Consider the following 22,536-nt stretch of genomic DNA (forward strand, 5'->3'; position numbering starts at 1 on the left):
TTATTACTGGTAATCCCCTACCAGTGAAACTGGAGGGAACTATAGGTTTCCTCCTCATCTGTCTGTCATTCTCCAGTCTGTCCAACCTGGTTTGCTGCACCTTTTTTCTAAACGCTTGCAGATAATCAGCTGATTTTTGGTATGCAAGTGTACCTTGATGAGTTACAGATCAAGTTTGGATTTTGTTCTGATTCAATGATTTTTGATAGAATTACAGCATTTTTAATTTTTTTTAAGGGGAACCAGATTACACTTGCCAATACGAAACTAGTACTGCTTAAGCAATACTTAAATTCACAACTGTTTCTCTGTGGAAAAATACTTTTTTATTCAATTTTTGTGGGAAAAAACAGAAACAGAACTGTGTTTTTCTTAAGTGAAAAGACATGTACATGTATGTAAGACTTCATTATACAAATAATAATTAAATCTTTCTTTTAATTACAATCATTCTACATGTATAATACAAAATGAATTCCAGACCATGATGAGATGTCTCACATTTTCTAGCGCTTCAAAACATGGTGACCATAGCTATTTATAATTAAAATGTTAATAACGTGAGGTCTTAACTTGAAACTATCCATGTGTGTTTTATACAAAAGCACTAACAAATATTTTAAAACATCTACAATTGAGATTTGATTTACAAAAAACAAATATAGTTTGTATGAGAAATTTGCACAACTGCCTCAGTAAAGGATGCCCTAACAAGTACTTGTTTTTATAAATGTATCTTTGTCTGTCTGTAAGATCTATGATATACAAGTACTGTGAGGATGACAACATATGAAAATAATGTCACAATAATATCCACTAATGATTGCACATGTCACGTTTACTTCTTTTCTGGTGTCGAAAGTCCATATTTCTGTTTCATTTTTTCAATATCTTCTTTCTTTTTGGTATCATCTGTTTTCTTGAATGCCTAAAAATGAAATAGAAGAGATGACAGAGATACATGAATGTACAACAAGATTTCTGTAAATAGATTCCATTTATGCATGACTTGTAGAGCAGTGTAAATTAACATTGCATTAGTATTAACATAATTAAATTCTGGTATGGACAAATTTTACTTTTATTATCAAATTTTAAATTCTCTTATATGACATATCAATCAAATGTGTAATATTGAGTAAAGCCAAGACTGTAAGATGTGACTTATTCATGTACATGTATATTCTCTATTTGACTGACAGTAAACTGTAAGTTATTGTTACCTTGTTAGGTTGGAAGTAGAGAACTACTAGGTATCTGTTACAAACGTTGAACCCTGACAGATGGTCACATGCATTCTTGGCATCAAAAATGTCTTCATATACAACAAATGCTGTCCCTTTAGTTTCTGTAGTGTTTCCTCTGTAATAAGAAAAGGTTCTTTTATCGAAAATGTCATGAATGTAGTGAATGTAAATACATTATCTTGTTCCCTTTTAGAACAATGACAGAAAAAGAACCCTTGGACATCTAAATTATCCAAATGGCAAATACATTTCAAAAATGTGGATTATTTTTTTCCCCCTCACATTATGAATAATAATTTACTATTTATAACAAGAGGCCCATGGGCCACATCGCTCACCTGAGTAACTTTGGCCATGCTGTTCATTACCAGACTTCCCCCCTTGTAATACCTATTGTGGCCCGGCCCTACTCCCAGTGGCCATGATTTGAACAATTTAGAATCTACACTACCCCAGAATGCTTCCACATAAGTTTCAGTTTTTCTGGTCCAGTGGTTCTTGAGAAGATTTTTTAAAGATTTTTCCTATATATTTCAATGTAAAACTTGAGATTCCCTATTGTGCCCCCCCCCCCCCCATCCCCGGGGTCATGATTTGAACAATTTAGAGTGTACACTACTTGAGGATGCTTCCACATAAGTTTCAGCTTTTCTGGCTCAGTGGTTCTTGAGAAGAAGATTTTTAAAGATTTTTCTTATATATTTCAATGTAAAACTTGTATTTCCTATTGTGGTCCCGCCCTACCCCCGGGGGTCATGATTTGAACAATTTAGAATCTACACTACCCCAGGATGCTTCCACATAAGTTTCAGCTTTTCTGGCTCAGTGGTTCTTAAGAAGAAGATTTTTAAAGATTTTTCCTATATATTTCAATGTAAAACTTGGATTCCCTATTGTGGCCCCGCCCTACCCCCGGGGGTCATGCTTTTAACAATTTAGAATCTACACTATCCCAGGATGCTTCCACATAAGTTTCAGCTTTTCTGGCCCAGTGGTTCTTGAGAAGAAGATTTTTTTATGACCCCACCCTATTTTTGTCTTTTCTTGATTATCTCCCCTTGTAAGGGGACTTGGCCCTTTATTTTAACAATTTAAACTTCCCTTCCCCCAAGGATACTTTGTACCAAGTTTGGTTAAAATTGGCCCAGTCGTTCTTGAGAAGAAGTTGAATATGTGAAAAGTTTACAGACGGACAGACGGACGGACGACGGACAACGGGTGATCAGAAAAGCTCACTTGAGCTTTCAGCTCAGGTGAGCTAAAAACTCTGTAAGTGTAGGTCTCATTCTAAAATTGTATGGACTTCTATATTTCACCTAGACTTTTCACAGTGTACTATGTATAATATTTTGAATGCCAACATTCTATCTTCAACCCACTTGTACTTACACACGTATTTGCCTTATGGCTCCATATTTTCCAAAAATATCATACATTTCCTCAGCTGTTATTTTGTATGGTAAATTTCTGACATATAAAATCCGATTGACTTCTGGAGGAAGCCTCACCTGCACAAAAAAATTGACATAAATAATTCTTTCACATAATGTTTTAATACTGATATATATTTCAATATTATACCTCCTCAAATGAAGATTCAGTGGCGTATGGTTTTGTCCTATCTGTGCATCTGTCTGTTTGTCCGCAAAAACTTATAATCTGAAGTTCTTGTATCCCGTCTAAAGTCTTAAATTGTTGTGAGGTGATTTTCAAGGAATAAATGAGTGGTTTATTTTAAAGAGGCTTAAGGACGTCTGGAACAATATTATTCTCTATTGAGAAGTTGATGGCTCATTTTAATACTTCTCTACGAAAGGCCTAATAAAAGCTGTGCAGAAATCGACTAAATGAAGAACGGATCAAAGGATCTGATTTTAATCAGATTGCAAACCGGGTCCCACTTCAATCGATGTTTTAGGATTGATGCATTATAAAAGACATATTTTAGATGCACAGATGTTGTTTTGCAATGGAAATGCGATTAAAAATACCGATTCTGCTGACTTAAAAAACATTTATCACGGTAGAACACTTACTTGCGATATCTGTGTCACTGGATTCGTTTATTCATTCAAAACTCCGTTTGAACCCGGTTGACCTCTAAAAAAGGTCGAAAACTTTTTTTTCCGGATAAATTAGATTATATGTTCCAGTGTTAAATAGTTATCCGGAGGAATAGTTTTAGACTTTTTTTAGAGGTCAACCCGGTTCAAACGCAGTTTTGAATGAATAAATGAATCCGGCGACACACATATCGCAAGTAAGTGTTCTATCATTAAAAACATGTTTTTAGTCAGCGGAATTGGTATTTTATTCGCATTTCTATGGCAAAATAACATCTGTACATCCAGACTACGTCTATGATATTGCATCAGACCTAAAACATCGATCAAAGTGGGGTCCAGTTTGGTTCTTCATTTAGTTGATTTCTGAACTGCTTTTATTAGGCCTTTCAGGAACACTTCTAGAATACCGGTCCCTATAAATATGGCGCTAAAATAGATGCCGCCGAAGGCGGTGTACAATATAATACGATCACGTGAGCGATCGACAAAATCGATAAAAAAGGCCACAAATCGCAAAATTGAGCCAAAAATCGTGTTCCTTGTGAAAAATTGGGTTTAAAAAACTGGTTTTTAAACACAGTCTTTTAAATGAGAATTAAAAGGTTTCGTAAAATAACGTACTTGTTTAGTAGATAAAACTCCATTTTGGGTTGTTTAGGAATGTGGTCACATGATCAGTTTTTGACGTAATCTCATAAATATTCATGACGTGCGTCACTTGTGTTTTGACGTAATGAAGACTGATGAAGAAGTAGCTGATAGGACTCAAAGTGAAATGCTACTAAAATTGCGAGATTTTTGTGAGAAATGCAGGGATTTAACAAGTGATAACTAATTACTAGTAATTGGTTGATTGAATTGTACATCACCATTGATTTGAAAGAAAAAAATATTCTGAATATGGACATTAGGAGGTTAGGATATCGAGCTTAAGTAAATGGCAAGTCGCTTTTACCAATTACTTGCCAAAACTTAGCGCACAATATCGGGCATGTTTCAACATTAGACCAAGGCTAATTCATCCAAGTTTCGCAAAACTTTCCTGTTCTTTGTAAGCAAAAATTGCATGAATAAGCCCAAAGTGGTATAGATGCAAGCATGGGTGAATGTAAAACAGTTACAATATCCGAGCTATATATACACTAACCCTAATTCGTAGATCGCATACAATGCCATATTTAATTAACGGTCTGTTTAAATTTTGCATGTTTCATGCTTTACTCCTATAAGATGGTATATCGGCACGGTTCATGCAAGTTTTTGGTCACAAAAGGCACTTGGCAGTGCCTTTTGTAAGCAAAAATTACATGAATTAGCCCAAAGTCAGGAAGATTTAAGAGTGGATTTATAAAACAGTTCCAATCTTAAAACAATATACCCTAACCCTAATCACTCGATCGAATGCGTTTTGTTGAAGCGAGAGGAAAATGGCGGTTTGTTTACATTCTGCATAGCAACGGCAAGGGAAATAACTGCTCATGCGCAATCGCGTGATTCTGGGGACCGGCATACTAGAAACTTCCCGTCTATGATATTGCATCAGACCTAAAACATCGATCAAAGTGGGGTCTGGTTTGGTTCTTCATTTAGTTGATTTCTGAACTGCTTTTATTAGGCCTTTCGTAATGAAGTTGAGGGGGAGTATTAAAACGAGCCATCAACTTCTCAATAGAGAATAGAACAATATATTTGAAAAGAAAAAATGTCTCTAGAAGCGAACTATGTCTTACTGAAGTAGGTTAATGATTGATAAATTGATAAGATACTGGCTTGAAGTGGGGGTACCTGAAATTGAATTAGGTACCTTGTGGTAAAAATAAGTAGGGGTGCCCTGTATACGGAACAAGTGCCTTTGGGTCCCAACCTGTGAAATCCCAATTTTTTTCAATACAAAGTTGGCTTGAAAAATCAATTATTTCCCAATAAATATTGTATAGGAAATCTACATATGTAAAGAAAAAACTTCTATGCCTTGAAATCTCTTCAAGTAGTATCAATTGTATTTAAATGAAAAAACAAATCGGTTTACTTACGTTTCCCTTTCTTGTTAACGCCATTGCTGTTTTTGACAATCTATTTCTTTGTGGCGCTTGCGTTCTGATTGATTTCTCATTACTATAAGCATTTGCATGATACAAGATTTTGACACTTTAAAAATTTTATGAAAAATTAATTTTAATATATAGTCTCTGAATTAATTGTTTTTATCGTTTAAGATTATCATGAGGGTTAAAAGAAAAATAAAATAATTCAATTTTTATATCTACGTCATTAGACTGGTTCCTAATTTGACAACTCGTTCCCAGTTGTTTTTTACCAGATAGTTTCCTTCTGTAGCAAACGATCGATCCATAAAGTAGACATTACTCATTAGCAAGGGATAATATAGAAAATGGCAGGTTCTCCAACGGACGAAAAGCAAGTGGACCTTAACAAAGGTAACGTTTTAATATGCTTCATTTTTGCTGAATTAATTTGTTGATGATTTTGCCTTGACCTCGTCAACGTGGCCCTTGTTTACATTTTGAAGTTTGCTCTTGTGGTAGTCTTAAAATTGTTTTTATTAAAGAGTTGTATAAATTGGAATGGTGGAATATATTATGATTTGTGTATGTGGCTAAAAAAAGAAAGCCTGTAAAAATTATGACACAAATATCCTTCCAGTGGAGTGCACTGTCATTCTCACATGATCCCTGATGATGACACTGTGATTTCATTGATTGTGCACCTCCTTTTACCTACTTGTTTTTTGGTTAACAAGAAAAGTTATTACAATTTTATACTGTCTCATGACCCAGCTGTTTTGGAGGGTTAAAAAAAATTTTAACCATGGCATGCTTTTGGCAGATGATATATTGATTATAATTTGATCAGTATCCAACAGCTGATCCAGTCATCAATTTTATTAAAGTACTTGTCTTCTATGATACATAGGTATATTTGTGTATTCAGTATTTACTTTAAAGAGATCCATGACTTTAAAAGGAATGAGGGGTTTGCACTGGCCTTGAGCTTGAATTTACCAGTGTTGAATAATTTTTGGAAATTGCTAGTGAATTTACAATTTTGTGAGTAAATCTTTTTTCCACTATCTAAAGTTTGCTCCTGCTAATTTTGAACCCTGGGTAAGTTTGCTCCTGGTAATAAAAGTTAATTTTTAGCTCTACTGGTCAGAGACCAGAAGAGCTTATGCGATAGTAAGGTGTCCGTCGTCCGTCCATCTGTCTGTCTGTCTGTCTGTCCGTCTGTCTGTAAACAATTTTTCAAAATGCTACTCCTCCTACAGTTTTGGTCTGATTTCAATATAACTTGGCACACAAGTAGACTACACTAAGATACATAATTTAGTGCATCGATTTTTGATTTCGATGAACGGTGTTGCCATGGTTACTAAAAATAGAAATTTCTGTGAAATTCCTTTAAAATGCTACTTCTCCTACAGTTTTGATCTGATTTCAATATAACTTGGCACACAAGTAGACTACACTAAGATACATAATTTAGTGCATCGGTTTTTGATTTCGATGAACGGTGTTGTCATGGTTACTAAAAATAGAAATTTCTGTGAAATTCCTTTGAAATGCTATTTCTCCTACAGTTTTGGTCTGATTTCTATATAACTTGGCACACAAGTAGTCTACACTAAGATACATAATTTATTTCATCGGTTTTTGATTCCGATGAACGGTGTTGCCATGGTTACTAAAAATTGAAATTTCTGTGAAATTCCTTTAAAACGCTACTCCTCCTACAGTTTTGGTCTGATTTCAGTATAACTTGGCACACAAGTAGACTACACCAAGATACATAATTTAATGCATCAGTTTTTGATTTCAATGAACAGTGTTGCCATGGTAGCAACTACATTAGTAGACTACATTAAGATACATTATTCTATTTATTGCTGCTTGTTGCAAAGTTTCAAATCCAAGTGCTACTTTTCCTTTGTTATATGTACAGACCAGTAGAGCTACAGTCTCATCAGAGACTTCTGGTTAACCCTGCATGGGTAAATTAATATAATCATTATATAATCATTAGGTACATGTTGTTTTTTTTGATACAATGGATCTCTCAGATTGATGTTACTGGACATTCCATCAGTTCATGTATCAGAAGACTTGTATATAGTTCAGAGGGTTAAAGTTTAATCCAGGACTTGCCTGCTACATTATCTCCCTATCTGTCACATTTAATGCTTTGATGAACATGTGTAAAAACCTGCTGTAGGAGAGCAGTGGGATGACGTCTTTTAGAACGGACATAAGCACACATTGCAAATAAACACCATTTCATAGTCTGTCATGATCATTTCAATGTAGGAGCAGGATTTTTTGTGGGGTTGAAAAATATATGGTTCATTGTATTCAAAAGTGATTTTTTTTTTTTTGTGGGTTGAAAATTCTGTAATTTTATTGTATTCAAAAGAGATTTTTTTTTTGATGGGCTTGAAAATTCTGTGGTATGATTATACCCAAAAGTGATTTTTGGGTGCCTGGATACCTTTTTGGCTTTTATATGGCTTATAGTTATTGAATTAATGAATATAATTTTACTGTGTGTGATTCTATTTCCTTAGTAAAATTTTATTGGAATTCAGAGGTTTAAATTCAATGAGAAATCTAGTCCATGAGATGAAATACATGCATATTAATTTGCTCAAATATTCCTCCTTCCCCAATATTATTCAATGAGAACTGTTATAATTCAGATGATTCAGAAAAGTAACTTTTGCACAATTATCAATTACATGTACATATACTTGTAATGATTTAGATTTAATAATAGAAAAAGTAAAAAGCTCTGAAACCAGAAGGGAAAAAAAGAGAATTTTCATTTTACTTCAACTGAGTTGCATATGCAGATAAATACATCCTAATTTGAATTGCCAAAAAAAAAAAAGAAAAAAAAAAAACACCAAAAATTCATAAATATGGAATCCAATAGATGGAAAATGTTTGATTTAAATAGTTATAAATACTGTACTTTAACAGTCATGCAAACTCTCTTATCATAAGAATGCAAGGTTCTGCCAAATCATATCATAGAAATAATTCTGTACATAGGCATTCTTGACTTCAATGAAGAATGACCATATATATAAAAGTATGCAACAATTTCAATCAAATATTACCATATTATCTGGCAGTTGTGTTACTCGGGTATATACAACATAACATACAAATTATGAATTATGATTTTGAGACTAGCAAATTCACAAAATACTATTTCATTAGAAGTGAATCAATCATTCTTCAGCAGTTCTTGGGTCAAAAAGTCCTGTGAAATTCCCATTTATATGTACTACCAGTGTATGTATTCACAGCTTTGAATTGTAAATGGTCATTTTTTTGCATTTCAGGTTCTTTACTTTTGAGTTTTCAGTTTTATGTCCCTCTCTGAGACATGTGTTTATCCATTAACTGGATTTTTTATTGCATTTTATTTTCAACTGCAATAAAAATTATACAAATTTTATACAGATCTTTAATTCCAACCTTAACCTTAGTAGGAACACAACAAATAACAAAATTATAACATTCTGTTCATTAAACAAACTTTGAGCAACAGTGAGACTTTAAAAATAGTGTAGGCATCGATATATGTAGCAGAATTTTATGATCTATCATAATTGTTGATTTTATGTATGCAGGGTGATTTAATACATCTATTTAGCTTCCATGTTTCTTGGTCTATTTATTTAGTTCTTAATGGCATATATTTTGGTCTACATATTTCCTGTTGCTGATAACACTGCAAATGTATGTTTATCAATTGATCTGTGTACTTGTACATGTTAACATGTACAGTACGTGTGAAATCAAGGTGTATAAAGTATCCATGGTCTAGTTTTGATGTTCTTGGTGAATAGCTAAATATGTAAATTGCCAAAGGCAAGATGTACGTAACAAATGTAGAAATGTGTCCAAATTTTTATACAAACCAGACTAAATAAAGCAAACATCTTGAGAAAATGAGATTTAAAATGATCACTCTCAGATGATTTATATGCTGGAAAAAGGGTTCACTGGGACAAATTATATAATGTCTGACAGGCAGGTGAAGTCTTGCTTAGCAATTAATAGTGACTCATTGATAGGTTCACGTGGCCAGGTATACATTACTTAATGACAAGGCTGTCACAGGACAGTTTTTTTGTTGTAATCTGTTATTATATGGGCTCCCATATGTTTCTGGAGAGGACAGATTGACTGAACTGGATGAATGTATCAAGACATTAGACTAGCCGTGGTTGTTGTGAATTTAATGATGGTTGGCTTCATCCAGTATCTTGTAAAATATTGATTGGTGTGGAGGAGTTAAGTGTAAATGAGGAAATCATTGAACTGATTGAAACTCATCTTGTCATGTTAAAGAAAGGAGTGTCTCCAGTTCTACATGTTTGATGAATACTTGAGGAATATGGCTTTTTCCATCTAGTCAGATATCAGTGATCAATGGGAAAGTCAAATTTCTAATAATAAGCTAAAGTGGATTTTTAGAATTTGATTTGCACTATATTCTGACGTAACAATTTTACAGTCTGCTTTTTCAGACAATATTGATAAAATTCATAATAAATTTATCGTTTTTTCTTAGAAGAATAGGCATATATGTACTTTGTACTAATTATCATCGACCTGGATCAGTATCATGAGTATAGGTGAATAATGTGCATTCAGTTTTGAGGGGTTATCAGTTCAAAGCTTTCATTTCTGATTGTACGATTTATCTAGTGATATATCTACATGTCATTTAATTTACACTTCACTTGATAAAATGTATATCAATACCAGTGCAGTGCATTTGTAAATTCATATATATTTTTGAAACATTAACATTAAATTACTCCTACTGAATTAAGTGTTGGGGAAGATGTGTTATTATTAAAACACATAGGTGCTATAATTTTACTGTTGAGGAATCATCATCGTATTTGTTGTTTGGAATATAAAATCTCTCTGTGGATTATGTTTTCATCAAAAGTGAAAAAGAAACAAGAGAAGAAAGATAAAAATTGTAAGGAGTTACAGAACATTGAGAATGGGGAAATTGACGAAGATTTTAAATTGAAAATCAGTGAACCTTCAAACTATGTTAAATTTCTGCAGTTGACCCTGGAGGGGTCACAATCTGATGATGAGGGGTCACATGGTGACCTGGAGGGATACATAGAGGATGACATTGTTGGTGGGACATTTTTATCAGAGTGTGATGCAGATGTTGATGCATCTGATTTAACTGAAGCAGGTATATTTCACTGTGAAAGAGATAATATTCTATCTTCTGATAAATATATATGTAGAATCTTGCATGATATGTATTTGTTGATAAGTCAAACAAGTTGAAACAACATGTTCTTGCTTGATTTGTATAGTATTCTGTACACACACACACAAAAAAAATATCTGCAGACATATAAAAGATGAGAATCTTTTTTCAGATGAGCATTTGTTTGAGGAGGAGGGGGCTACTCATGCAAAGGAGGAGCCAATGACTGAGGAGGAAAAACAGAGGCAGATGGAGGAGTGGAAAGAGGAGCTAGCCCGGGTAATCCTCCTGTTATCTCTGTACTCTACACAGTCATTGATTTATAAAGGGTTTTCTATACTTGTAACATACACAAATGATCTAGTAACCGAAATTAAAAAAAAAAAAAAAAAAAAAAAAACGGCAATTTACAGGGTTAAAAAAATAAATTGAAATGACATATGTACATTTTGTTAGTTTAAATTTGCTCACAATTTTCTTATTCACAAATTATTTGTTATAATTATGATTGGGGCAAAGTTTATATGTAGTTTACCTTTATGACCCCACCTATGACCCTTATCTTTGACCTTGACAATAAAAGATTGGATTTTTATAGACTGGCAAGTAAGTTGTATGAACCAATTAAAAATGATAATAATAATAATTTTATCATTTAACTTAGCCAGTAACATAAGAACATTCAATAATGGCTATTAAGAAAATTCAAAGTATGTAAAATTTATTTTGCTCTGTTTGATTAAAGTATCATCAAGATCATCTTGAATGACTTATTTGTGTTCTCTAGGTTGAAGGGGAGATAACCACACTCAGACAAGTTTTAGGATCCAAAGTTAGATATGCCTCAGAACTAAAGAGAAAGATGGGCATTACACCATTCCAGGAGCTGAAGCACGACTTCTCAGAGGGGTTAAAGTCCATCCAGCAGTCAGAGACGTAAGTACTTGTATACTGGTATATGTTACATGTCTCTCATTAGCTATACTTGTATGTGTCACTACATTTATTATTAGACTTTATCTTAATGGGGTACCTCAGGGACATATAGGATGTGTGGTACTTAGATTTGATTAACCATTATTGGATGGGTTATGTTTTATTCAAAATAAAAATTCAAACATCTAAGCTAAAATAGTATTTGAATAAGAAAAATACTATATATTATCTTTCATATTTTGACATCCTTAGTTTAAATAAGTTTCCATTATCAGCCATGCAATCAGTCAATCACTTTTTCATTAGTATTCATTAGTATACTACTTACCTGTTAATAAATGTACAATAAGATCATTAAACCAGTACCTGTAATAAAAATACAATACATGCATGCTGCCTAGCCTAAGTCATGAATGAATGCCTTACTGCTGTACAAATTGACATATAAACCAAAAAATGACTCCATTTGGCACAACCATATCCTTTTATCTTGTGGGAATTAATGAAATTCATGTGAAATATTTTTGTACTTTTCTTTGCTTTGATCATAAAAGCAATATTTACTTGCCTCTTGGGACTTCAAATTCAGTATATATATATATACATGTACATGTATCATGAAACCTTCCATTTGAAATTCAAAGTTTAAAAACTTGTTGAGGATCACATTGACCAAAGATGCTCTATGTCCTGGTAAACAGTATAAAAATGAGTTTTATAGCAGCATAATCATACACATTGATGGATAGTAAGAAAATTACCATTGTTGTGTGATATTTTAGCTCCTCAAGTTTTCAAGCTGATTTTTATTGTACCCTAGGTTCCAGAAGACAAATGAATCACTTACGAATCTCCAAGCCAAAATAACAGGCTCTACAGTGTAAGAATATGTGGTTTATACTGCATAATCATACAATCAAGTTTGTTAAGCATATCAAAATGTTTGGCAGTTTTTGCACAAAAATGAGATTTTCACCTGATATTACAAACTAACGATTTAGATGTTTAAAGCTTAAGGAAGACTTTAATGTTACGTAAGTGTTAATGAGTCGATAAATCAATACATATATATACTAATAAATAAATATCAATGATTTTGTAACACATGAAAATGCAAAGCTGAAAAGAGAGACAAAAACCACTGAAAAATTAAGAGGCTTGTTTATATTACATGTGCTTGCATGTGGATCAGTGTTTGGACATGCATAACAGTAACTGCTTTGCAGTGTTTGGAACATTTATGGTCCGTGATATGCCAACAGACTTGGTTTCATCCTAACAGCTTTTTTGCCTGTATGTACAACTGCCAAGTCCCCATATCATGATCCTTGTAAGCCTGTGCTGCTAATACTGCTAATGAAATACTGCTATTCCACATGGGGCTGAATGGTCTTTCCCAGACTTTTTCTTACATATTCTCTAAAAATTGTGTGGGCATTTTCTGGAATTGGATTTTTTTCTCCACATTTTATTCCATTTTAGTCTATGCATGAAATATTAAAATAAGCTTATATTTTTAAAACATTTTATCAGCAAAACTTTACAAGTTTAAATACAGGTATCAGCTTGAACATCTTTTTACAAAGTTTTTCCTTTTATCCATAAAATTTGATCAGGAAGAATTTATATTAGCCCTACTTTTAAAAACTATGTTAAGGGAATACAGATACTCATTAAGCATCTGACAGACTTTAGTTCTCTTGTTCAGTTTTTGTTCCTTTTTTTTTCTCTCTTTCTAAGCTTGTATTGGGAGAAAATTAGCATCTGCTTGAATGACTTTGTTTCCTTTACATTGAGGGCAGCAGTGCAAAGTTGTAACAGTTGAAGTCTTCCTTTCAATAAGCATCATTCATTTGTGTTACATGATTAGATATATATACTAATTAATACATATGTGTGAGTGTTTCTTCTTTAAATGATTGCATCAGTTATTTTAGCTCCACAGAGACTGGACAAAGACCAGAACAGTTTATATATGCATTGGTAAAGGATCCTCTGTCAGTCTGCTAGTTTCTGTCGACAATCTTTTTAGATGCCACTCCAACTGTTTTTGTCTTTTTTGAGTGACATATACTGCAAATGGTGATAAATATATCAAATATCTTTTATTTTGTATCAGTTTGGTCACTATTATGAGAAAGATCTATTATTTCAATTTGATTATCTTTTTAAATTTTTTGCCTGACCTATAATCATGTATGCTCATGCAAAGTGTAATTTTTGACTGAGATGAGTACAACATTACTATTATCATAAATATTATAAACAGAAAATATTCTCAGACTGGTTTATCAATATGCTACCCTTCTTCAGCTGCTTTGATGAAGGGAATTTCAATGGCAAGTCAAACTTGAAAGGAAAAATGTTTCATCTACTTTTAATATACGGTAACTATTTCATTGGGATACTGTGAAATCACTAATTTTCGTGGGGGGGTTAATTTTTGTTATTTTTGCATTTTGAAGAGATGCTCGAATTCATGTGCTCCGTGAAATGTTAAAAATTTTCCAATATAACACAACACGTTTTCAACCACAAAATCAAATCCTAATGAACGAATATTTTTTCCTGACAAAGGTCGAAAAATTAACCTCACAAAAATAAGTGATTTTACAGTAATCAAGACCAGTAGCGCTACAGTCTTGTCAAAGTCAACAGGTTTTCTTTCTTTTCAGTTATTTTCTTTTAAAATGATATTTTCAACCATATCAATGACTTGTAAATTAAATGATAAAATTAATAACTAGAAACTACATAAAGTGATTTGGTCCCAATACAGAGTATTCACCAGTTGATGAACTAAAATTGTTGAGATTGGTATAAACTAAACTGTCCATAATTTAAACCAAGAAACAAGACAAATATATGCTCCTACAAGTCGCATGCCAATTTAGAGGCAAAGGTCAAAGTCAACAATATATAATGCAGTATTCAAAATACTGCATCCAAGGGTATCAGTACACGAAGTAAATGATGATAGTTATAATGAGAATCAAAGAGATTTATGGATATTGACACCAATTTCATGCTCAAAGATGAAGGCATTAATGAAAGTGTGGAAATATGGCTGAAATACTGCCGACTCAGAGTTAAACAAGAAACAATCAATCAGAAATTGCCTTTCCTGGTTTTCTTTAGCTTTTAGGGATGATATTCAGAAGAGGTGATCCACAACTAGGGTAAATACATTTCATTTACCAATAAAAGGTCAGTGCCTTGAGGTCAAACGTATAAGACGTCAGAATAAAGATTATAGTCATGCTTGTCATCCTAACTGTATTTCAAGGTCAAAGGTTAAGGCCAAGGTCAGACGTGATGGTGAATTATTCTGATTAATGTGTGATTGAAGTTTTAAGATGCAGACTGACACAGACTTTAATTATCCTTAGTCTAGAGTGGTTAATTGCTGGGAAATTAGGCAGATCTGAAATATAACAATGAGAAGCATGTTAAAACTTCAGTGACAATGAAGGCATAAACTTTAAGTTATATTATAACAGAGATATTGAAATAATATATCTTACAAGTTTGTAATACCAAGCGAATGGTTTATTTTGAGAGGAAGTACATGTATACTTAGGGGATTGACTTTATTGTTTCAGGTATCAGAAAACAAATGAAAAACTTCATGATATAAATGACAAGATAACACATTCCACTGCGTGAGTAGTCCAGAGTGTGGCATGATTCCTCAGTAATGCTTGTCTGTTCATTAGTTCTGATTAACCACTAATTGTTGTATACTCTTTAACTCAGGCTTCATATTTAACTAGTATGTATACCTTTCCATTTACAGTTGAAATAGTGGGATTAAAGTGTATTCAGATATTTTTTGAGTTGAGTTGCACTGGTGCTGTGAATTTTCATTAATGTTACTTTTGTGATTCAAATGAAATGAAAATTCAGTATTTTAGAATCCAGTATTAAATGATAAAACACCTTGTTAGGCTATACATACTTTGTTGGACAATTTTACATATCAGAAAGGAATAGTTTTGTCAGTTGTAATTAAAAGTTTGCAAGTTAGTTGTAGACATTTTGGGATCTCAAACACTGAATATGTATTTTGTTAAATAAGGTGTCGGGGTGTGTTGAATTGTTATACAAAGTAGGTACCATCGATATGTAATGTACATCTGCTTAAACATAAGTACCGGGGTAGATTGCTTGTTGTAGAGTACCCAACCTGCCCCTCTATATGTGTACTCTAGGTAGATATATATTCTTGACTTGTGTGCTGTTTGTATTAACTATATTAACTATAACAATATTAACAACTACAGCGTATTTCATTTTGTTAAGCAGTTTTTTTTTTAAAAAAAACAATATTAGTATAGTATTAGCTTTGCAGAGATTGCTAAAGTCTTAGGTAAACCTTTATATCGTAAATTTGTTATAATTTGCAATTATGCAATTTATTGTATGTAAAAAGTAAACTGGAATTGATCATTTTTTATAAGCAATGCTGATAAAATGGCATGTATCAGCTCTTGTTCATGCTAAGATGTACATGTATTCAATACATGATAAATGGGATGCTGCAACCTTATATAATTAGCATATTGGGCTTGATTTCTATTAATTTAACAACTCTGACTTATTATGTTTTTGTTTTCTTAATCTGTATCTATATGGTAACATGTACAGTCTGAATAAGTACACCTATAACATCATTATTATTTGCTGGATAAAAAAAAGTACAACTAGCTGTTAACTGCTTATATACAGTCAAATCTGGTTATCTCAAACTCGATGGAGTCCTGGAAAATTGAGACCCTGAAGGAACATGAGCCCTGTACATCATTATTCTTAGCTGGATAAAAATACACCTAGCTGTTAACTGCTTATATAGAGTCAAACCTGGTTATCTCAAACTCAATGGAGCTGAGAAAAAACAAGATGTTGAGATATTGAGATTAAAATGCATGAAGAATAAGTGGTTAAAGCTTTCAACTCACTTCCACATATCCATGGTATGTGAGATATCAATGTTTGAGGTACCAAAGCTTAACTGTATATACATGCATGTCTGTATCAAGAAATTAGGTACTTAAGGTAGAGTTTTGGCGGAAGAATTAAAAACATGAATCACAAAGCATTTAACATGATTAATGTTTAAATGTCTAACCATGCAATTATTGACTTTCACAGATTAGATTTTAAAATTTTTGCAGCTTTTGCCATGGTCTGTTATAATACTTCAGATGTTGAGTTCCAAAAGCAAATAATTAAATGAAAATGAATGCATTTACAAAAAAATTGGATTTCTGACTTGTTTGTTTTGTCTTTGTTTTTAAACACAAAGTTGCCATGGTTAATGTACTTTTTCACTCATACAAGTATGACTGTATCAACCATTTTAAATAAATGCAAGTACAAAAATTCAATTTCAATTCCAATGAAAGAAAATCATTAGATTCCATATTTACAAATTATTTGATTTTCTTTAAGATAACCCAAGAATCCTGATTATCTAAGAATATTAAAAAAAAAATAATAATGAGGCATGGATGAAATTTTGCTTTCCATACCTGCTCATTTACATACTGAATGTATACCTTTTGTGCCCAGATTATTACGGTATTTTATTGAAAATGATGGTATATTTTAATTACTTTACTTGTGGAACATTAATGAATTAAACTATTTCATTGTACTTGTATATTAGTCCAGTGTTTGCTACATGGACAAAAAATGAAAAACGCACATTTCATTTTAAATTTGTGTATTCTTTCTTGCTTTTGAGTCATTTGATTCATATTTACTGTTTATACCATATACATTATGTACATTCTATTCATTTTCCAGAATATACAGTCTTTACACCTACATTTAAGGACATTTCTCTTAATTTAAATCTTCAAAAGAAAAAATTGAGTAGTAAATGAAATATTTACTTGTTAACATTGTAGATACCAGAAAACCTCCTCTGCTATGAAGACTGCCTCAGAGAAGACAAATGAGACGGTGAGGAACGTGGCTTCTTCTGTGTCCAAGAAAATAGGAGACATTAGGTATGTAGAAAAGACCGGGAATATTTAGACCCTGAAGGAACATGAAACATCAGAAAACATACAAGTTTTGTTTTATTTCTTCTCTTGTTTTATTTCTTCTCCTTTTTTTTTCATTCTTTTTCTTGTCGACAACTTTTAACAATTTTTACTAAGCAGTGGTCGACAACTTTGTAAAGATACAATTTTTACTAAGTAGTGGTTTACTGTTTCCAAAATAGGAAAATTGAAATTTATCAGTTTTAAAACAAATTTTGAGTTAAGTACCATATTTACATAAAAATCCAACTATTGGTTAGTTTCTGAATTCATGTTTACAGTTTATTGAATATATTTGCAGGAATTCTGGTACTTTTAAATCAATGGAAGAAAAAGTTGGAGGTGCTTACGCAAATGTGAAGGTGAGTTCATTTGGAAGGCTTTGAAATTGTGCAATAATCATTTACTATATATTTACTAATGTACATATATATATAATGTAAACATGGACTTAACAAATTTTCATTCATTATTTCACTTAATTGATGCATTGAATTCCAATATTTACATTTTACCCATTTATTTTATAGGTATTAATGTAATTTCATGTTTTCTTAAACTTTCATACTCATTCATCCATTTAGAAGTAACTGTTAGCTAAGTTGGAATATGTTAATGCACCATCATTTGTAAACATCCTTTTAACAGTATAACACAATCATATTACTCTATGTCCTGGTGTAATCATGTACTTGGAAGTACTGTGCCTTGATATTAAATTGCAATGAAGTTCAAAAAATGAGCCATGAAGTAACTTTATAAAGAAAACAGTTGTTAAATGTATCCAGTAAATTTTAGAGATAAAAATTGGTCATGTTAAGTAATAATCAGATAAAAAAGTTGCAATTATTTACAAATCCATTTCGTTGGTTTTCAACATATTTGCCCTTGATACCAAAGGTAATGGTGATAGACAATCTATTTATATAGACATCCAGATCTATAGAGAGTTTGAAGGAGAAAATTGGATTTGTGAGTGAATCTGAGTCAATGTTGTGTTTTACAGAGTATAAATGTTTTAACACCAAAATGACCTTGCACATCTTCTGTTAGATTTTAGTTTAGAGCACCTTATCGATAATCATTTGAAAGAATTTGTTTAGGTCATTCTGTGATTTTTTTGAATTGGAAGTTTTGTGAAGTACGTACTTTTATTTTTTTTTAAAAAGATATATAGACGGTAGATTTTATTATGCACATTATTTATGACTTTTAAGTACATTTTAACTGAAAACATCTATTCCATATGTATTTTTGTGATATTGTTATCAATGCATGCAGTGAATTTTACAGTCATTATTTGCTACCAGTATATTGAATTATCTTGCACATTAGGAAAGGGTTCTGCTTCAAAAACCAAGTGCTCTGAACACTCAGGCTGTCTGTGTGTCCATCCACAGTCCCATAAATAAATCTGTCATGCTTCAATGAAACAGAATATTTAGACTTTTAATTTTTTCTGCAGCTAGATTAGGTTTAATAAAGACGTCCGTTAATTTTGTGATCATTGTGTGACATACATTTTCAATGGCCATCATCAAGCTTAAGAGTGAATTGTACATGAGTTCTATTTGATAGGATAATGCTTCAATTTTCTCCATATTCTCTTTCTTTGTAGAAAGTTGAAAAAAAAATCACCTTTAAAATTGGGAGTTACTGAGTCATAGGTTGTCAATGTCGTAGATGACTTTGTCAGTTTTCTTGTTGCTTTTGATTTTGTATTATACCCCCCCCCCCCCAAAAAAAAAACCCTGAAGCACAACCATTATTTGTTATAACTGGGAATTCTATGGGGTATGTAACATTATAATACCAGTAATTAATTGGATATTTCAAAACTTGTACAGTACATTGATTGAAAAGGTAATATTTCATTTACTATTAATATGTGTATAATAGAAAGGGCAAATAAGTATACAGGTCTCTGCTAAATACTTAATGCTGAATTGAATTTTATAGGCCAAAGTAACTGGAAGCAAATCTGAAGATAGTTTTGAGAGTGCTCTTCAGAAAGATTCAGAAGGAAACAGTGCTGCTAATGGAAGCCAGCCAACATCCTTACCGGAGGAGAAAGTTCCTCTCTAGAGAAAGATGTCGTTTAATGTCCTTGTTACAACACAATTCATCTGCACTGCTTCATAACACAGTGGCTTCTGGATTGAAATGACATGTAAATTAACTGACCAAAGTCCATTAAAATTGTACATGTATGTATGCCATAGGTTAAAAATCATGCTGCTTTAAAAGTGCATATCTGTGTAAGTTTGTAAGTGTTAAATAAAATTTTGCCTAGTTTAATATTTTCAAGAAGTTTTAAGAATTCACAGACACTTGCATCCTCATTCATTGAGTTTTCCATAAGTTATTCAGTGATACCATAGTCTGTGATGTTATTAAAAAATTGTTGCTAATTTATTTATTATTGCATTCATTTTGAGATAACATTTATTTTTGAAACGGAAGAACAGTGTAGCATATTTTGAATCATAATATATTACATAGAAAGTCACATTTTCAAGCATTAGTTTTCAAGTTGCATTTTATTGTGTACATTTTTTTCCCAAACATTTTGTTTAAGATTTTAAACCACGTTCATTTAATTTTTGGACATTGGGAAACAAAGACAAAAACAGTGGCAGTCATGTTGTTTGCAATATATGTTTATCTCTTCAAGGTAGTTAATTTGGACCAATCATTTGTATAAAAAAATCATTTACAACTGTGTCAGAAATGTAGATAGTCATGTACCTATAAAAATTGCTTATGGTGCTTGCTGACTTCATAAATTGAATGATTTTGGATTTCAAACATTCAAATATATGTATCACTGTCAGAACTATAAAAACATTAGGATTGTAACATGCAATTTTCTAAACATTTCTGTTCAATGTGTTTTTTTTAAATACTAGTATAAGAAACAATATACCGGGACATGTACCAGGTATAACAATCTTTAGTGTCAGTAATTTCTGGAAGTGGCCATATGAGTCACTCCAAGTGGGGAGAACAGGAGCACTTATTTTCATATATCTAAGTTGTTAAGAGTATATAGTAGGATGTACTGTCAATAAAAAAAAGGGTGGTACGGTACTAAATATATTTTATTTAAGGTAAAAGGCAAATAAATATGTGTAAATTCAGAATCAGATGGCTCTGAAATAAAATACTGTAGGAATTAGATTTTATTTTTTGGCTGTGATAATAAACAAAAACAATTTATTCATACATGTAAAATTAATTCAAAAATGTTGACACTTTTCCTTGTATGCACTGGTATATTTTTATATAAAGATTGGATTACAACATTTTAAAACACATGCTGTATTTTAACTCTGTTTAGACACTTAGGTTGAAATTCCTTTAGAAAGTTGTACATTGTAAAACTTTTGATGGAGAGCACTTTATATTAGATTTATATCAAAATGAATATATATATGACACAAGAGATTTGTATGGGGGAAATTTGCATATAGTAATGGAGAGTTAAAAAGGGTGAGTAAATTAATGGAGAGTTAAAAAGGGTGAGTAAATGGTAAGTGTATTCTGTAATCATTAGCCAGCCTTTTTCTCATTGGTTAAGGGATAAACATGCAGCGTCTTCCATAATGCTTCTGTCTGTCTCTCTTTTCCTTACAACTGCATGTACACAGTATTCTCAAAACCCATGAACAGTTGAGGAGTATGTGATTTCATAATGGCTGTAATGTGTATTACTAGAAATGTTTCTGTTCAGCAATTTCTTGTAAAGCAGAATACATGTGTGAAGCAGTTGTATATATAAATACTATTTCTAGATACCTTTTCTGTCAGTGCTATTACTGCAATGGCAATGCATTTCTTTCCTGTGTTTATGTCATAAATTATATCATATGAGAAATAAATTATGAATAAGTTACAATCTGCTATTTTTGAATTTGTTGTTCAGAGTTACACGTGTATTACTTTTATTGAATTTAATTGGTAAGCATTTTTAAATGCCAGTCTTTTTACTGTCTAGACTGACTGTTGTGGCATGGCTTTTTTAGCTCAAGTGAGCTTTTCTGATCACCCGCTGTCCAATGTCCATCCGTCCATCTGTAAACTTTTCACATTTTCAACTTCTTCTCAAGAACCACTGGGCCAATTTTAACCAAACTTGGTACAAAACATCCTTGGGTGAAGGGGAGTTTAAATTGTTAAAATGAAGGGCCAAGCCCCCTTCAAAAGGGAGATAATCAAGAAAAGACAAAAATTGGGTGGGGTCATCAAAAAATCTTCTTCTCAAGAACCACAGGGCCAGGAAAGCTGAAACTTATTTGCAAGCATCCTGGGGTAGTGTAGATTCTAAATTGTTCAAATCATGACCCCCGGGGGTAGGGCTGGGCCACAATAGGGAATCCAAGATTTACATTGAAAATTTAGGAAAAATCTCTAAAAATCTTCTTCTCAAGAATCACTGGGTCAGAAAAGCTGAAACTTATGTAGAAGCATCCTGGGGTAGTGTAGATTCTAAATTGTTCAAATCATGACCCCCGGGGGTAGGGCTGGGCCACAATAGGGAATCCAAGATTTACATTGAAAATTTAGGAAAAATCTCTAAAAATCTTCTTCTCAAGAATCACTGGGTCAGAAAAGCTGAAACTTATGTAGAAGCATCCTGGGGTAGTGTAGATTCTAAATTGTTCAAATCATGACCCCCAAGGGTAGGGCGGGGCCACAATAGGGAATCCAAGTTTTACATTGAAATATGTAGAAAATTTCTTTAAAAATCTTCTTCTCAAGAACCACTGGACCAGAAAAGCTGAAACTTATGTGGAAGCATCCTGGGGTAGTGTAGATTCTAAATTGTTCATATCATGACCCCCAGGGGTAGGGCGGGGTCACAATAGGGAATCCAAGTTTAACATTGAAATATGTAGAAAATTTCTTTAAAAATCTTTTTCTCAAGAACCACTAGGCCAGAAAAGCTGAAACGTATGTGGAAGC

General features: G+C 32.5%; 2 protein-coding genes across 5 annotated transcripts; one reads left to right on the forward strand and one right to left on the reverse strand.

The window, feature by feature from the left end:
- Positions 1 to 303: 303 nt before the first annotated feature.
- LOC133175769 (splicing factor 3B subunit 6-like) lies at positions 304 to 5,410 on the reverse strand. Its single transcript, XM_061310881.1, has 4 exons — positions 5,347 to 5,410; positions 2,637 to 2,755; positions 1,224 to 1,362; positions 304 to 928 (listed from the first exon to the last, which is right to left on the reverse strand). Exons 1-4 carry the CDS (start codon positions 5,368 to 5,370, stop codon positions 839 to 841), a joined length of 372 nt encoding a protein of 123 aa, XP_061166865.1. The 5' UTR covers positions 5,371 to 5,410; the 3' UTR covers positions 304 to 838.
- A 197-nt stretch (positions 5,411 to 5,607) lies between these two features.
- Positions 5,608 to 21,469, forward strand: LOC133175624 (tumor protein D54-like). Of its 4 annotated transcripts, XM_061310739.1 has the most exons (8): positions 5,608 to 5,751; positions 10,758 to 10,864; positions 11,373 to 11,521; positions 12,342 to 12,401; positions 15,124 to 15,183; positions 17,434 to 17,535; positions 17,873 to 17,933; positions 19,531 to 21,469. In XM_061310739.1, exons 1-8 carry the CDS (start codon positions 5,706 to 5,708, stop codon positions 19,654 to 19,656), a joined length of 711 nt encoding a protein of 236 aa, XP_061166723.1. In that variant the 5' UTR covers positions 5,608 to 5,705; the 3' UTR covers positions 19,657 to 21,469. The 4 variants fall into 4 exon arrangements, with proteins under 4 accessions (XP_061166723.1, XP_061166725.1, XP_061166724.1 ...); XM_061310741.1 differs by lacking the exon at positions 15,124 to 15,183; XM_061310740.1 differs by lacking the exon at positions 12,342 to 12,401.
- The last annotated feature ends 1,067 nt before the right edge of the window (positions 21,470 to 22,536 follow it).

This window comes from Saccostrea echinata, unplaced genomic scaffold, assembly GCF_033153115.1.
Source record: "Saccostrea echinata isolate AGI-Se365-2 ecotype Australia unplaced genomic scaffold, CSIRO_AGI_Sech_v1 ptg000064l, whole genome shotgun sequence".
NCBI lineage: Eukaryota > Metazoa > Mollusca > Bivalvia > Ostreida > Ostreidae > Saccostrea > Saccostrea echinata.

Excerpts from the sequence above, each read along its gene's own strand:
- LOC133175769 (XM_061310881.1), bottom strand. The coding sequence starts at position 5,370 with ATGGCGTTAACAAGAAAGGGAAAC. Across the intron at positions 2,756-5,346 it reads CGTTAACAAGAAAGGGAAAC|GTGAGGCTTCCTCCAGAAGT; the intron begins GTAAGTAAACCG and ends TTTTTTGTGCAG. Across the intron at positions 929-1,223 it reads TCTACTTCCAACCTAACAAG|GCATTCAAGAAAACAGATGA; the intron begins GTAACAATAACT and ends TTTCATTTTTAG.
- LOC133175624 (XM_061310739.1), top strand. The coding sequence starts at position 5,706 with ATGGCAGGTTCTCCAACGGACGAAAAGCAAGTGGACCTTAACAAAG. Across the intron at positions 11,522-12,341 it reads TCCATCCAGCAGTCAGAGAC|GTTCCAGAAGACAAATGAAT; the intron begins GTAAGTACTTGT and ends ATTGTACCCTAG. Across the intron at positions 17,536-17,872 it reads AAGAAAATAGGAGACATTAG|GAATTCTGGTACTTTTAAAT; the intron begins GTATGTAGAAAA and ends ATATATTTGCAG.